The sequence below is a fragment of the Equus caballus genome, chromosome 2 (assembly GCF_041296265.1).
Source record: "Equus caballus isolate H_3958 breed thoroughbred chromosome 2, TB-T2T, whole genome shotgun sequence".
NCBI classification, from domain to species: Eukaryota; Metazoa; Chordata; class Mammalia; order Perissodactyla; family Equidae; genus Equus; species Equus caballus.
This window is the reverse complement of record NC_091685.1, coordinates 40,807,272-40,823,642: the sequence shown is the minus strand read 5'-3', so window position 1 is coordinate 40,823,642 and position 16,371 is coordinate 40,807,272. Positions and strand designations below refer to the sequence as shown.

The window sequence follows — 16,371 nt, the reverse complement described above, 5'->3', positions numbered from 1 at the left end:
GGAGTGCTCGCGCCACCCACGCTACTGAGGGAGCCCCCAGCCATGGTGCCACCAGGCCTGGGGCTGGTGGCTACAGACCCAGGAATCAGCCCCCTCTGGCTCTACCCCGACGTGCTCCAGGCAGGAGCCGAGCCAGCATCCGGATCAGATCCGGGTACGCGCCGTTCCCAGCCCGGGCAGGTCCCTGCAGGAAGGAGGAAGGAGCCGAGGGAGGAGGCAGAGGGATGCCCCTGCCAAGCGCCTGCCCAGTAGCCCTGCTGTGAGAGAAGGGGGCTGGCTGGGGGCCTGGGGGGGCCCGTGGAGCCTTTCCCTGAGGCTTCTATGCCAGTGGCTCTGCCCACAGGCGGCTCCCGAGCCTCACTCGAGGGCTTCAGGCAGGGTGGGGGGAGGCGGCCACCCTTCAGCCAGGCAGGGCCCAAGCCCCCCACTGTCTGTCCCCAGCAACCCAGGAGAACTTGGCCCGTTCCCAGGGGTGAAACTGGTTTGCCCCCTTCCCTGCCAGGTTTGAAGGGTGACCTCCTCCCTCCCTGCCTGGCACTCGGAGCTCGGCTGTGGCTGTGCTGCCTTGCACAGCTGGGTCACCGCCAGCCGCTTGGGGCTGATTTTAAAAATAAAAGATAACTTGATAGATTTTTTTCCAGTTTTTATTGAGTGAAAATGTCAAACCTTGCATCAGTCATGCAAAAAAAAAAAAATCAAATAAATAAAACACATATATTAAATTTCTAATAGCACTAAATTCAAGTGGAAAAATATTCAGTTCTTAATAACCAGGTGCCGAGGAGACCAGATTCAAGTAATCAGAGCGCACGCTGTTCAGTCCGGTTCTCACGTTCTGCCTTTTTTTGTCTCAAAACCTCTCTATATATCTCTATATATCTATATATGTATATACATATAGATATATACACACACATATGTGCATACATATTATTTTATATTTATATATATACACATACATAGTTATAAAACATTAAAAAGAGCATTGGTGGATCAAGCATTGTTTTCCCCACAGAAAGAAAATAAAACAAAAAATTACACATTAAAATTCAAAATGAGCTAGCAATGGCTTATAGTCCTAGTGTGCAATATGAAGGTTACAAAAGGCTAGACTTCGCACTGTAGGTGTCTTCTTTTTTTCTTTTTTTTTGTTTGATTTTGCTACATTGAAAAATGTTTTTTTTCCTTTACAAAACTCCTTGCACAGACTCAGCGGTTCGCGGAGGGCACGGAGTCTGGGCGCGTGCACAGCAGCAGCACATGGTGCCCGCAGAGTTCGGGAGGCTCTGGCAGGGGCTGTTTTAGAAACCGACTGGTTTCCTGTTGAATCAGGTACACTCCGTCTGACCACTCCTCCCTCCCTGCTCCCTCTCCAGTTCAGATGGTCCTGGCTTTCTGGCTGTGGGCAGCCAAGAGGACAAAAAAAAAAGAAAGAAAAAAGAAAAAGTAAACCACTGTCCCCCAGGCGGGTCGGGTGGGGTCGGGCTCCCCACGGAGATCTGCGGGGAGGTGGCTCCAGGTGACGGTCTGTCTCTCCACCAGGCTGGGCCTTGCTCTCTCCCTGTGGCCGCATCTCAGGGTCCAACCTGAGACGGGCTAGTGGCCTGGAGTGGGGAGAAGGCGAATAGGAGAAGCGTTGGGCAGCCTGCCCTTAGTCCCTGTCACCCTCAGAGCCACTGGCCGGGCATGTGCCTGCCAGGTGTCCCCCATCTAGGCTTCAGTGACCTCATCGTCTCCAGGAAGGGGGGATGTTTTGAAAAGGGAACCAAATCTGGGTGGGTTGCACTAGTAAAGAAGCATCCCAAACAAAATAATAAAACAAACTGGAAAAAAAAAAGCCCTATAAAGCCACACGCATAACCAATAGAGAAAAACTCAAATGTTAAATTAACTACAAACTTGTATCAACAGTAATAGTCCTTTTTTCTTGTCTCTACAAAATTCAAGTTAAAAGTTGGAATCACGCAGCTCCCATCAGTGCTAGTGTAAAGACAGCCAGCCTCAAAGGGGCAAGGCCTCTACACTGAATGCTAAACACGCCCACGTGAGCAATTGCACTGGGTCTCCAACCTCAGGGCTGGTCCGGAGGCGGGTCTGGGCGCTCGCTGCCCGCCTGCTGTTTTTCCTTTTTGTTCTATGTAGAATAATAACCTTCACAGGAAAAATACTGTACAACTTTCTCGCATTTTTTTCCATTTTGAATATTAAAGCCCCAAACAGTCGCATCTTTCCGTTCCCACCACCTGGGTGGCTGAGACCCCCTGCGGGCCCAGCACCCCGGCGCTGGCTGCTCTTCCGTTTGTGAGGAACCGAGCCCCCCTTTCACCGGGCGAGGCTGGGCTCTGGGAGGCACCAGGCAGGCCGAGGTGCGCCCTCCTGGGCTCCAGCCCGCGGGAACAGGTACCCGGCCAGCCTGCAGCGGGGGCAGAGTGACCGGAGCTCCAGGCTCTGCTAATTCCATGAGGTTTCCTCCGCGGTCCCTGTAGTGTCACCCGTGCTGACGCCCGCTGCCCCGCCCCTCCCCCCGGGCGAGGAGGGAGGGTCTTAGCTGCATGAGTGGGAGGCCCGCCAGATGCTACAGGTGCCGGCCCGCCTCTGGTGGTTAGGGGCGGGGGTCGCCGTGACCCCCCTGCGCCCGTCCCAGTCCTGAGCAATGAGGAATCCCACCGGCGTGGTCGTGGGGCCCGGGATCCGGCCGCGGCGAGGGGCGCTTGGGGCAGCTGCCCGGTGTCTGCGCCCGCCTCGCCCTCGGGGACCCCTGCTCCCCGTCCCCACCCCGGACAAGAGCACCTTCAATTTCCCTGAAGAAGACCCCCCAACTGCAGCTAGGAAAGGGTCGTTCGGCAGCCTCTGTCCTTCCAGCCGCTAAGCTGCGGGCGGGCGGGCGCGGGGCGGCCCCGGAGCACCAGAGGGGGGCCCCCCGCCTCTGTCCTGAGACGGACTCGGGGTCCGGAAGCACCGGCGGGGCCGCGGGCCCACCCGGCGGCGGGGGAGCCCAGAGCCAGAGCGCCTCCCGACGCTGAACCACGACGAACACCTAGCTCTGTACAGAGGGAAGCTTTACATATAAATACCGTTTCTTACAAAATTAACAACAAGAGAATCGAGAGGCAGGATCCCGGGCGGCGGGGCGCCGCCCCCTCCCCTCGGCGGCCGGCCCGGGGTCAGGGCGAGGCGGCGGCGGGCGCGGGGGGCGCGGGGGCGCCCAGGGCCGCCAGCTCCGGGCTCCGCGCCCCCGGGCCCGCCGCCGCCTCGGGCAGCGACTCCTCCGAGTCGGTGCGCAGGTCCTCGTCGTCGTCCTCGTCCTCGTCGTCGTCGTCATCCTCCTCGTCGTCGTCCTCGTCGTCGTCGTCGTCCGCCTCCTCCTCGTTCAGCTCCAGCTCCTCCTCCTCGTCCTCCTGCGACGACTCCCCGGCCGCGGGGCCGAGCGCGGGTGCGGGCGCGGGCGCGGGCGCAGCGGGGCCGTCGCGGGCCCCGGGGGCGTCGGGCGGGCCGGGGTCGCCCGCGTCGCCCAGCCCCAGGCCCAGGCCGGCCGCGGCCGTCTGCAGGAAGAGCAGGGAGCCGCCCGGCTCGGCGCCCAGCGACAGCGAGCCGTCCAGGCTGACGGCCGGGCCGGGCGAGGCGGCGGGCGGCTCGCCGCGCTCCTGCTTCTCGTGCTTGCGCTTATGCGAGTCCATCTGCGACATGCCCACGACCGTGTGGCGGCAGCCCGGGTAGGTGCAGTGGAAGTGCGAGCACTTGAGCTTGTACTTGCAGTCGGGCACGGCACAGTCGGCGCTGGAGCTGAACTGGCAGAAGCCCGCGGCGCTGATCACGTCCTGCTTGCCGTGGTGCTTGCGGTGCGCGGTGACCTTGGTGCTGTCGGTGCAGCGGAAGCGGCAGCGCAGGCAGTGGAAGTGCGTGCTGGTGCCCGAGAAGGGGCAGTCGGCGAAGTGGCAGCTGAGCGAGGCCTTGAAGCGCTTGAAGTCGTCCAGCACGAGGTTGTCCACGCGGTCGTGGTGCTGCGCGTGCTTGTACATGTGCGTGCGCCCGCAGAACTTGTAGCCGCAGTTCTCGCGCGTGCAGTGGTAGTGGGTGACCTTGAGCGAGAACTGGCAGGCCGCGTCCTTGCAGTCCTCATAGAGGTCGAAGCGCTGGAAGCCCTCCAGCATCATGCCCTCGTCCAGCATCTTGCGAGAGGAGGCCGTCTTGCGCCGCTTGCCAAACGGCGACATGTCCTCAATGATCCAGAAGCGCTTTTTGGCCCCTGAGGCTGTCGGCATGGAGATGGTGTTCCCTGGGGAGGGGTGAGGGAGGTCAGTGCCCATGTGGCTACCATTCCCAGGATCACTCCCACGCAGGGTCCCCGATCCTGGCATGGTGGCCAGACGGCAGCATTGAGGAATAACTCCTCAGCTTCCCCTGGCGCTGGGGGCTTCCCCATCCCCAGAATAGCCGGGGAGCCCCAGGCTTCCCCTTGCGTCATCCCGTCCTCCCGTCTGCAGGGTGACCGCACAGGCGTCTGCTCTGGGTGAGAGAGCAAGCAGCTCTGGGGGATATGATGGCTGCTTCCTGGCCAGTTTGGGTGGGAAGTGAGGACATGTCCTGGCGCTAATTGAAGCTGAAAGGGGAATCTAGGTCGGCAGAGTGTAATTATCCAAGTTGGACAGGGGCCAGGACACCATCACACCCCTGCTGCTAATGAGGGACAGGCCGGCCCCTTCTCCCACCGAATAACCAGTTTACCCGCTGCCCGCCTGTCTGCACATGGGACCAGCCTACTCGCAACAGGGATGCCAAGCACCCTGGGGCTGTTTGAGGCTATTACTCCCTGCCTCGAGGAGCACCTTCTTCTCCCCTTGGTACCAGAAGGTTCTGTAAGGTCTTGTTGGGGTTTTCTGCCCTCAGTGGGTTGGGAGAGGGCAGCTCTGCGGAGGAGCTGGGACTGGAGCAGGTACTCAGCCAGCAGAGGGATACCCATCTGAGCCCGCCCTCCTGGCCCCACTGCTTCCCTGGACATAGAATGCCCCATTGCCAGGGCCACTGATCAACTGTGTGGTTGTGCTCACTACCCTCTTTTCTGGGATGCACGGCTGCCCCTACAGCTGCAGGGTGAGGGGAGACCAGCCCGAGGGCTGCCCAGGCAGCTGGGGAAGGCGCAGTGATCCTGGCACTCCCTGGCCTGCCCCAGAAACAGCAGAGAAACCCTCAGGCCCAGCCCTACCCAGGGCGGGGTGGGCATCCTTCGAGCTTCTCCCACACGGCTGACCCACTCGGCCTTCCCTGAACCTGCCTAGGATGCCCGGCCTCTGTGGCACCCCCCTGCTGTACTGTCCATTTGGGGAACAGACCCAGTCACTCACCCTTAGCAGATGAAAAGCAACCAAGGACTATAATGGGGTGGGGGTACCTCGCAGGGGGCAAGTGGGGCCTAGGGCCTGGAGATCCAGGTGGGCGACGAGTGGCTGCTTTGAGTCTGAGGTCTCATTATGCCAGTGACAGATTTCCATGGACTGAATTCCACAAGGTGGGAACCTCTGCCGGGCTCTCCGCCATACCTCTAGGCTGGCGCGGCGCCTGACACTCAGGCAGAGTGTGCGGCAGGAATGAATGGAGGTAGAGGCAGAGCCGGGTGACGCCTGCACTGACGGACAGGGGAGGCGGGTCCCATCCTTGTGGGGCAGCAGATGTGGGATGGGACGGGGAGGCACCTCTGTCCTGAAGCACTGCCTGGGGCCTGGGCCACAGAGACGCCCTCTTCCTTGTTGGCTCCAGGGGTGGGAGTTCAGGCGGGTGTCGGGATTCTCCAAAGCTGGGCAGGTTCCCAGGCACCAGCAACCTTCCTGAGAACACCTTCTACCCCTCCCTCGTGCTGGGTCCCTGGTGAAACCCCAAGAGCAGAAGGGACAGGCTCTGCCTTGTCACAGGAGTCCGGGGGCAGGGCAGGCACGACCATTTTGGGGCTCTAGCCAATTGCTGAGATGGGACAAACTCCAGGGAACCCTGGCAGTGGTGTTCTGGCCTGCCCAGTGCTGAGCAGAAGCTGAGATGAGCTGACCTTGGGACAGAGACCAGGCTCTCTTGTCTCGGGGGGTGCTGGGCTGTGAGGGGTGCAGGGTGGCCCTGTCCTTGGCCTGGCAGGCCACAGAAAAGGGCCAGGACCTGGACCCTGGCCTTGAGGGTTGGCTGGGGTGACAGACACTGGTGAGAAGGCGTGTGGGAGTTACCTGCGGCGTCCTGAACTAGGGGGACATCACTTTTTACTGGAGTTGGAGTGGCAGTGACAGGCGGGAAGCTGGGCGGGCTGCTGATGGGGTGGGCCAGGCCCCGGGTGGCTCCGAGAGTGGCACTGAGCAGAGAGTATGAGAGACAGGGCGGAGAGAAGAGACATGGGAGGGATGGGAGGGGCGCCCGGAGCACAGCCGGTGAGAAGGATGGGGTCAGTGGGGGCTGCGGAGCCACGCAGGCAGCCTCGTCACCAGCGGCAGCAGGAGGAGGAGGAAGAGGAGGAGGAGGAGCCTGGCAGCCTGGAGAGGGTGGAAAAAAGCAGAAAAAAAAAAAGAAAACCAAAACAAAGAACAAACAAACAAAAAGAACCAAAATGAGAAACCCAATGGCAGAAGCGAGTATGATATGAAAGTATGTGGACAGACGAGGAGCAGAGAGGTGCCACAGAGAAGAGGGGAGGAGGTGGCAGGAGAGAGAGTGGGAGGGGGAGGCGGTGCAGGGAGAGGTCACCATGGGCTTGGGGTGGGCCTGTGGCATAGCCCAGCCTGGGTGAGACCCCACTCTGGCACACAGGGACTGTGCTGGGGACAATGGCAGAAGTGCCGGAAGGAGGGGCAGGGCGGGGTGGCATGGGCCGCCTGCCTGCCCAGGGTCCTCTCCTGGAAACTGAAGCCAAGGGCAGAGTGCAGGGAGATGGGCAGGATGGGAGGAGGTGGCCTCAATGGCCCATGTCTCACAGACCAGCTGGTTCTGCCACATAGTGGCCTGTCCTCCTTTGAGGCCACTTGACCATGAATCTCCTGTCCTAAGACGGACCCAGCAGTCCTGGGCCTTGGGAGGAAGGGCCTGGCCCAGGCTGGAAGCTCACAGGCCCCCGCTGCCGTTTCCTAACCTGCCGCTCACCCGCCGTGCCCCGGTCCCCCAGCTGCCCGCTCACCTGCTGCGGTGCTCTCGTTGCCCACAGGGGTGCTGGAGCAGCTTCGGTCCATGGTGGACGACTCGGAGGACATGGCACCTGGGCTGCAGCCAGTGTAATCCATGTACTCATCTGTCTCAGTGTCCATCAGGCTCGGGGGGCCCTGAAAGGAAGTGGGGGCCCTGAGGAAGCTGGGCTGGGGGCTGTGCTGCCCACAGGGGGCAGGGTGTTGCTTTGGGCAGCATGGCCACCACCTGGAAGCAAGAGTGTAGTGGGGTGATGCCCTTTACCCTGGGCCTGAGAGGGGGCAGCCTGCCTGTGCCAGGCTCTCACCTGGGAGGGCGGCACACGATCGAAGTTCTTCCCCAGCATCCTCCGCATGTGTTTCCGGGCGTGGGAGGTCATCTGGTGCTTGAGGAGGAAGGAGAACTGGCAGCCCTCCCGGATGCAGTGGAAGTGGCTATTCACCTGGTTGTACTTGCAGCCTACGGACAAAGCCCCACTCGGCCATGAGCCTCCCGAGACAGCCAATGCTTACAGCACCTATTGTGTGTCAGGCACTATTCTAGGCACAGGGGAGTGTGGCCAACAAGGCAGATGGCATCTGGGGAAAGGGCACTTCCCCTGTGATGACATTCCTATGAGGCGGACCTGTACCCTACTCCACCCCTACGAAGTCCTAGGCCACCTGGCTGTCCAAGGCCTGGGCCTCCCCTCTGGTGTACATGGAGGCATGTGACACTGGCGGGCTGGCCCCCATCCCCTCCCCACACATTGAGAGGTCCACGGGCTCCAGGGCAAGGGACCCTAATGACCTGTCCACTAGGTCAGGTACCTCCCAGCTAGCCACCTGTCCCCACATCTCTGGGGAGCCTGGGTGCTGCCTGCTCCCAGACCTTGTTTAGACGGCTGCAGGCTGGTGGGCCCTCCGCCCTAGCCCCCACCTTGCTTCGCTCTGGGCTGAGAACAAACAGAACGGGCGGGATTGAAACAGTGTCAGCAAAGGGCAGGTGAAGGCCTGCCCGTTGCCATGGCACCTGAGTTGGCCAGGTGTCTTATATCATCCCCTAGCTTTGTTTGGCCCCAGCTACTACCAAAAACACCCAAAGTTGAGTAAATAACGGCAACTATGGAATACCCTGGCACCTGTAAGCTAAGCCCAGGAACAGCGTAGGCCACTGAGTGTTGACATCTGTTGCTCTGGTTACCAACTCTCTCCCAGGCCATGAATTCTTTTTGAATTAATACTTGAAGGAAAGGTTTGTTTCCTTTCTTTTCTGGCAGTTGACTTTGAGTGTCTCTCCCTTCTCCTGTGGAAGGGCCCCTATGCAGCAGGCAGCAGCCCTACCTCTGCTCCCCCAGATCCTGCTGCCATGACCACCTGAGTCACAACAAGGCCTTGCCTACAACCCAGGTGTCTGTGTCCAGCCTGCCTGGCTCCCATCTGCCTTCCAGTTTCTGGTCTCTTCCTGGGCAGATTCCTGCCCCACGTCTGCAGGCCCAGGAACAGGTGGCTCCATCCCGAGGCGGGAGGGTGGGCCTGGATCCCCCTCCCCAAAAGCATCCCCAGGGCAAGCTGGGGCCAGTGAGCTCACTGGGCAGGCCTGTTCCAGGGCTAGGGGCCGGCTTTCCTGCCAGGGGCTCAGCTCTTGGCAACAGAGCTAACATCTGTGACATTTTTAACAAAACATGGAGCCTGATGTTCAGGACAAGAGGTGGGTACCAGGAGAGGTGGCCCAGGCCACCAGGGCCTCAGGGGCCAGAGCCACAGCCCTGCTACCGGCTGTAAATCCCTGCCCCCCGGCCCGCTGCCAGCCTTTGGTACCTAGCCTGCCGCACTCCTCACGCTTCGTAAAGTACTTGAACCCGTTGGCTGCCCGCCGCTCAGCTTTCTCATGCTTCTTTACGTGCCACGGCAGCTTGGTGGTGATGTTGGTCACAAAGTAGCAGCCAGTCCGGAGACAGTGGTAGTGCCCGCGCATCCGGAACTCGCAGTGCTGCAGGGACGAACAGGAGAGTCAGGACCAGGCTCACGACTGCCATGAGCTCCCACCTGCTTCAGGCCTCTGGGCTATGGCAGGCCCTTTGCACTTATGTTCTTCCATGCTCAGAATCAGAAAACACAATTGTGTAAAGACTTTTCATGTGTTAAAAAACAGTAAGTCTCTTTTGTCATTCTACTAAAACATCCTACCTAGCATTCTTGCCATCCCTCTCTAATCCTGCACGCAGAGCAGACATCACTGATCCATTCTAGCACTCTCTCCTGTGTGCCCAGATCTAGGTAGACATCACCAACCTCTCCGAGCACTCTGCTATGTGTGTCCAGCTCTAGGCTCAGACTCCTCCTCAATGCACTCTGCCAGGCAGCCCCTACCTGTCTTGGGGGTAGGTCTTTATAGTGAATCTGATCAGCCTTCCTGTCTGGAGCACGGACAGTTCAATCTCTTTATCTGTCTAGTGGGCCTATTTTAAAATTCTAGTGGGCCTCTGGAAAAAGGGAGCATAGTTCCAGGATGGGCAGAATGATGCCAAGTGCACAGTAACTGCCCAGCATGTAGTCACCACTGAGGGATAGGATGAAATGACAGACCTCACAACTGAGCACCAATGTGGACCCTGCCAGGGGCCTCTAGGGTCAGACAGCATCCTTTCCAGAGTCTGGAGGAGGCTAATTCAAAAAGGGCGTGAGAACCTCTGCTGGAAGGAACTGGTCTGGGGCCCTGCATTCCTGCCCCCCGCCCGCCCCCACCCCTGCTCCCACGCTGACCTGGTTGGGACAGAGACACTGAAGGGAGTAGTAAGCAAACTGGTCTCGCACGTTCACCAGGTTGTTGTTGGGGTTGATGTGGTCCAGGCAGTGGGACTCGGCCTTGCCAGAAGTTTTGCAGACGTACTTGCAGTTCCCAAAGAGACAGTGGAAGTGGAACTTGTTGGCATACTTGCAGTCCGTTGTGAGGCAAGGATCGCTGGAATGAAACCACAGCCCAGAAGGTCATTGGCATTCCCGGAGCCCTCCCTGCCGACATCCTGACATTTGCTCATGTTGGAGTTCTGCTCTTCCATCCCCAGTGGTGCAAACAAGAGGAATGGCTCCCGGGCTGCCCTCCTGCTCAACAGGACAATTCAGCTGGAGGAGACTACAGATCCCAGCATGCATTCCTGCCTTCTTTTTGGAGCTCTGATGGGGCAGAAGGGATTGCAGTATGCAGGCTGCCCAGAGCATTGCATGCTGGGACACGTAGTTTCCATGGCCACACCTCAGGATTATAGATAAGGATGGCTGCAATAATTTCTTGGATATGTAAATGAGGGATAGTGCTGCCAGCCCTGGCGGGTTGCCAGTGAGGGCCTGGCTGGCATGGACCAGTGCTGCCCTGGATGTGGCTGACTGACAAGGTGCAGATGAGTGGGCAGCCCTACCAGGAAGCTCTGCTACCACAGGGCCCTGGCCAATGGGAATGTGTGCCTAGTCTTGCTGAGGCTCACAGCTGCTGGGACTCCAAGGGTCAGCTCAGGGCTTGGGGCGCCCACCCACTCAGGAACTTCAGAAGCCAGCTGAGTGGTGGGGCTGGCAGGGTCAGGGAGAAGTGCTGGGCTGACCCCCATGGCTGTCCTGCCGTATGAGAAGCAGCCCCTGCCCCAGAGCCCTGCCTCCTGGGCTGCAGACAGGTACGGAAGATGCTGCGTGCCAGTCTTCTGCCATGGCTGGCAACACGGCTGCCCCCCCACAGTGGATGTGGGTTGGGAACTCTGACCAAGTCGGGGGAACTAAGGGCCACCATTCTGGAGAAGTGAACAGAGGAAGGGAAGCTGGGGGAGGGGTGGAAAGGAGTGCAGGTCCCCTTCCACTACGTGGGCCCAGCCCCCGGTGCTCAGAGAGGGAGGACAGCTGCCACTCAGGTGGTGTAGGTTCACATCCAATTTATTACTTTTATTGAGAACAGGAAGCCGCACACATAAGGATACAGAGTCACCGTTCTCGCAAGGAGCCACCACCATTCAGTGAGGAAGGTCCCTTCCACCCCTGAGAGCTCAAACCATTGTGCACGTGGGTGTGGGCCTGGAGTGGGACCTAGCCCCCTCAGCCCCCACCCATGACTTCACTTGCCCTGCAGAGACTCAGCCATGGGCATGAGCCGCAGAGGAGACCAACAAAGAGGCCCAGAGGGAGACGCAGCCCTCCTCACCAGGTAAGGACCACCACTCCCAGCCCACCTAAGCTGGTCCTCGCAGTGTTACCAGTGCCCCCTCTGGAACAGCGGCGGCTACCACCACCATCTCCCCCCTCCCTGGGCTCCTGCTCCAGGAACAGGCAGTGAGGTCAGAGCAGCAGCATCTTTGGCTAGAAGGACATTGCCTCATGACCATGTCCCAGAAAGGCTAGGGACAGCCAGGGCTAACTGCAGGGTGAGGAGCAGGGCCTCCTCGACTGCGCTTGCTAGCACCTACTCCCAAGACACGCGGGGCACACGGGACTCCCGGCTCATCGAGGGACTCACTTCTCCTGGAACTGGAGGAATCCGGGTTTGACCTGGGGCTTGGCGTTTTCTAGAGAAGTCGTTGCCAAGGGCGAGGTGGGCAGGTGAGGCACTGACGCTGGAATCTGAGGCATCTGGGGTATGGTGGAAGCCAGCTGCTTCCAGGCGAGCAGGGTTGGGGTGGAGGGCACGGTGGCCAGGCTGGGAGTGGGCCCCTCCAGAGAGGAAACAGTGGCCGTGGTGACTGGAGGTGCTGGAGGGGACGAGGGGGCCAAGGAAGGTTTGGTCTCAGCAGCCGAGGCAGGGAAGGAAGCCTCTGAGTTTCCTTTCACTGCTCCTCCCTCCGTCCGGAAGTGGAAGCTGCGAGAGGCAGAAGAGGGCATCTCAGGTGGGGAGTGGAGAGGACCCCAGAAGGTCAGCCCTTCCCTGGCTGGGCACGCCTGAGGAGGGGTGGGCCCTGCCTGCCTGTGTGCCTGCATATGACCCCGTCACAAGCCTAGGGGCCTGGTGTCCCCCACCTGGTCCCCAGTGCTAGGCGTGTTCCCACCAGGAGGGGAGGACTGAGAGCAAACTGCCAAGTCCTTTGGTCCTGAACTTGGGCTCCCAGCTTGGCCCTAACTACACTTTCCTACTTGTGACCTACCTGATGTGTCTGTCCCCAGCTCCTCCCTACAAGGAGGGGGGGCTGGGGCAGCAGGCCCTGGCTCATGAAGCCCATCCTTCCAGAACCTACTCTGAGATTTAAAGGTGGGTCGTAGTCTTCCTAGTCTGCAGAGGAGCAGGTAGGGCTGCCTGAATGGTGAGAGGAGCCTGATCTGGGACTGAGCAAGCAGTAAAGATCTGTTTTAAATGTTTGCAAGTTCCAGGGTCAATTACAATAGGCGGCTGCGCTTGCCGCTTTTCAGCTCAATGGATTTTACAAATTAATTTCATTATTTTTAGGCCAAAGAGAAACTACAAATGCAATATGGTGGCTTGGAAAGGCCTTCACCTAGGATGCCTGCCTGGGTCAGAGCTGGGTCTCTCCAGCTGGCTCTGCAGGGAGCATCTGTGGTAGGGCTGACGGCTGCAGCGGGCTGGGTGCAGAAGCAGCTGTTGCTCAGGGTCTCAAGGTGGGGCCTGGGTGGGCTCAGAGGATCTGGTGGGGGGCTGAGCAGAAGGAAGGACAGGGAAGCCCGCCTTTTTGTCAGGTAGCACCTTCTGAAAAGAAGCCAACTCAGCTTCTGAGGTCTGGTGGGAACTGCACACGGGTCCTGTTTGGAAGGCGTCTAGGGGCCTGTGCAGCCCCCAGCCTCAAGCCAGGCTGGGATGAATGGGGCTAGGTTTAAATGCCTCCCCCACCCCCAGCCCCGACCCCCACTCACTTGGCGTGCTTGATGGCCCCGTCCAGGGTGCTGAAAAGCGCGCCACACTCCTCCACCACACAGTGGAAGTGAGCCTTGTGAAGGAAGTCACACTGGGCATCACAGAAGTCCTTGGTACCAAACCTGGCCAGAGGAGCAGGCTGGTTAGAAAATACCCTGGGGCTCTGGCGTGGTGGGGGTGTGTCGTGAGGCTGGGCATTGGCCACCAGGATGGGTAGGTATGGCCCTTCCCTCCCTCTTGCTCTCCCAGCAAGCCCCTCACCTGCGAAGGTACACCTTCCAGGGCTCTGACAGCTTCTCCTGAACGAGCGCCTTCACAGCCTTGCCTAAGAAGGGTGAGGACTCCACGGCGGGGCTCCCCTCTGCTTCCGTCTTGATGTTCAGCAGGCTGCCGAGGTTGGGGTTGCCCTGAGACATCTGTGAGGAGGACAGGGGCCATGCTTGGGGCTGGGGGGCCTCAGGACACAGACCCAGCTGCCCTGGGAGCAGCAGCAGCTCTGGGCCACTGGGGCCTCTTGCACCAACCAGAGCGTTGGTGGTGCTGGCAGCAGAGAGGAGAGGAGCCCGAGCCCATGTGGCTCTGGCTACAGAAGAGCCCTCTCTGCATGGATGCTGCTGTGGACAGCTTGCAGCGTTGCCCAGGCCCCATGGAGATGCCAGGGGTCCTTCACACAAATCCCGTGCTGTAGGATCCATCACTCAAGCTGAGGCCGAGACTCAGGGCACACACTCCAGCCCAGCTTTCCCCAGACTTCGCGGCTCCCTGGTTATTTTCCTGCCGGGTTTTCAAAAGAAGTGCAGGAGGAGGAGGGATGGGGGGAACCCCTGTGAATTCCTTGAGAACAAGAGAAGGCACACAAAGGAGGAGCAGAGAGGGAGGGAGACTCATGGGGTGAGATCAAGACGGGCTCACTGCCGCTGGGCGAGGAGGGGGAGCAGGCAAGGGGAGCCCACGTAAAGGTTCGAACCACAGTGGTGTGGGGCTCCGAGTGGAAGGAAAGAAGGGAAGCAGGGGGCAGTGACCCAGAAAGGGAAAAGGGGAGCAGCAGAGAAAGCAAGGGAAGGGGGCAAGGTGGAGGGCAGGGGTGCCGGGGCAGAGCCAGTGGGAGGCTCCTTCCCTGCCAAGGGCCCAGCCGGGACCCCCACCCTGTGAGGTCCGGCTCAGGCCCAGCTCTCCCCTCGGCAGTCACTTGTATACAGTAACCAAATTAATCTTGCTGTAGTCAAATTTATCATGTGAAGGGGGAAAATATATTTGAGATGATGTATAATTTACAAAGACCCTGCATTATTTAAAATAAATATTCTGGAGCAACCTCTGCGGAAGGCGTCCGAGACCATTACTCACCCCGAAAAGTGGAAATTGATGCTTTGCTCCCACTTTAGTCCCCCCTCCCCCACCCCTTTTTAAACAAACAAAAAATATATAAAATAAATAAATAAAATTAATAACTAAGAGCGAAAGAAGTTAAAGGGCTCTGGAAAAGCTTTTGGAGCCCTCCATCTGAAGGGAAAAAAAGGATGTCAGAGGCTGGAATATATTTCTTCAGCCAGTTCATTAAATTAATTTGTAAGCAGTGGCTCTGAAATTATATCCGATGAAAAATGGCCTCAAAATTTAAATGGTACAAACTCATCTTATTAGAGGCAAAACATTAAAAAACAAACACATCCCCCCCACCCCCCAGCACAGCTTTAATTTCTCTGGGTGGGGGAACAGGAGGCGTGTGATGGATGGTCCTTACCTTATTCATAAGCGAGGATAAAAGAGATGAATTTGCTGGGACTGCGTGGCCATTTGATTCATTACTGGAACACACAAACCGAGGGGCTTTAGCTCAGATGTACATGGGACTGAGCCCAGAGACTCACCCCTCCCAGCCCATCCCTGAGCTCTGGCCCACTTGCTTCATCTGCCTGGGCAGGACGACCCCTTGCCCAGAGGGGTTGGTCCCTGGCCCTCGTCTGGTCTGGCTCTGAGGGTGCTGTACCCAGAGCCTCCTGCAGGGGGGCAGAGCTGGGAGGCCCCGGCCTCGCCTCACCTGGGCTCCTTCACAGTCAGGTCTAAACTGCGGTCCTGGGAGGCCTCCTGGGGACCTGGGGCGCCAGCGTTCTCACCGGGCTCCTGCTGCACGGGGACCGGGGGAAACCTGGCGGGGGTGGCCTGCTGCCCGTTTCCTACAGGGGAGGGGAGGGAAGATGGTGTTAGAGGGGCTGAAGGCTTCCTTTGGGCACAAACTGGAACCCCCTGAAGGGAGGCCAGTGGGCTGGGTGGGCTGAGACCCCAGGGGAGCCCTGGCTGATGGTCAGCGATTCTCCCCACTGACATGATCGCTTGTGACGCTTACCCCTGTGTGGCAATTCTTCAAGTGATAATTATTGCAAAATTATGTCAAAGTTGTCCTGGCTCAGGGCCTCCTGGAGGAGAAGGGTGGGAGGCTCGGGAGGGGGCTGTGACAGGGGTGGGGGCCCTTCATTTTCTCCACCAACTGTCACAGTCAATTTGTGGGGCTGCCGCTTAGGCTTTTATTAAAGACTCTGTTAATGCTGAGGGAAAGTGGCAGATCTAGACTGGGAGCTGCGCCCCCTCCGCAGGTCCCTGTCCCACTGTTGCCGGGGCGACAGCCCTGCCTTCCACTGAGCATGCCTACGAGGGGCATCTGCTGTGTCAGGGCTATGGAAGCTGACAGCCAATCAGAGCGGTTCAAACTATGTGACCTCGCCAGTCAAGCTGTCCAGGGCAGGGATGCAACGCCTGCCTGGCCGGGCTGGGCTGGCTGGGGTCTGGGTGGGAGCTGGTGGGGTGTGGGCTGGAGCTGGGCGGGCAGAGGCTTTGGGAGTGGAGCAGAGCAGGGGCAAAAGAAGTTGCTGACAGGAACATGTCCACAGAGCCTTTCTCCACAATCCCCAAGTGACTGAAATATTAATCTGCCCCAAGGCACTGCAGCTGACAGAGAGCTGCTTCACAGACAGCAAGTGGCATTTTATTAAAAAATAAAGGAAAACGGCCCCCTCCTCTTTGCTTGACCTTTCTTTTGGGGGAAGGAGATTTTTCCAATGAAAAGAAAGTACTTGACAGTCTGGCCACTGGGGCCCATAGTGGCCCTGGAGGGAGCCCCGCCCCAACCTACAGGCACCTGGCCAGAGGCGCATGGCTATGGATAGCCCCGCTGTCCCTCCCACTCTTGCAGTGGAAGGTGGGTCACTCCAAGCTGCCAGCTGATAGTGTCCCATTGGGGACATGATAGACCACGTTCCAGTAGCCCCCCAAAGTGACTTGCCCAGGGTCCCCAGGATAACAGGGCCCAGCCCGCCTTGCCAAGCACTAGCGGCCGCAGTGCTGGGAGGTCTGGACAGAGCCCTGGGCGGGGCCGCAGGGACCCTCAGTCTTGGCTGGTCCCAA

At 59.1% G+C, this 16,371-nt stretch overlaps 1 protein-coding gene across 8 annotated transcripts in view; it reads right to left on the bottom strand.

Moving 5' to 3' along the window:
- Positions 1 to 636: 636 nt before the first annotated feature.
- Positions 637 to 16,371, bottom strand: part of CASZ1 (castor zinc finger 1) — a 150,220-nt gene continuing 134,485 nt past the window's right edge. For 5 of the 8 annotated variants that reach the window (XM_070253616.1, XM_070253615.1, XM_070253619.1 and 2 more), the window contains 11 exons: positions 15,011 to 15,146; positions 14,714 to 14,777; positions 13,231 to 13,385; positions 12,969 to 13,091; positions 11,626 to 11,964; positions 9,894 to 10,092; positions 8,949 to 9,120; positions 7,457 to 7,608; positions 7,145 to 7,286; positions 6,207 to 6,506; positions 637 to 4,276 (listed from right to left, as the gene is read on the bottom strand). In XM_070253616.1, the coding sequence (XP_070109717.1) occupies positions 3,165 to 4,276; positions 6,207 to 6,506; positions 7,145 to 7,286; positions 7,457 to 7,608; positions 8,949 to 9,120; positions 9,894 to 10,092; positions 11,626 to 11,964; positions 12,969 to 13,091; positions 13,231 to 13,385; positions 14,714 to 14,777; positions 15,011 to 15,146 (2,894 nt within the window). In that variant the 3' untranslated portion in view covers positions 637 to 3,164. Of the gene's footprint in view, positions 4,277 to 6,206; positions 6,507 to 7,144; positions 7,287 to 7,456; positions 7,609 to 8,948; positions 9,121 to 9,893; positions 10,093 to 11,030; positions 11,965 to 12,968; positions 13,092 to 13,230; positions 13,386 to 14,713; positions 14,778 to 15,010; positions 15,147 to 16,371 lie in introns of those variants that run through there. The other 3 variants (XM_070253638.1, XM_070253636.1, XM_023635812.2) reach the window with 2 other exon arrangements.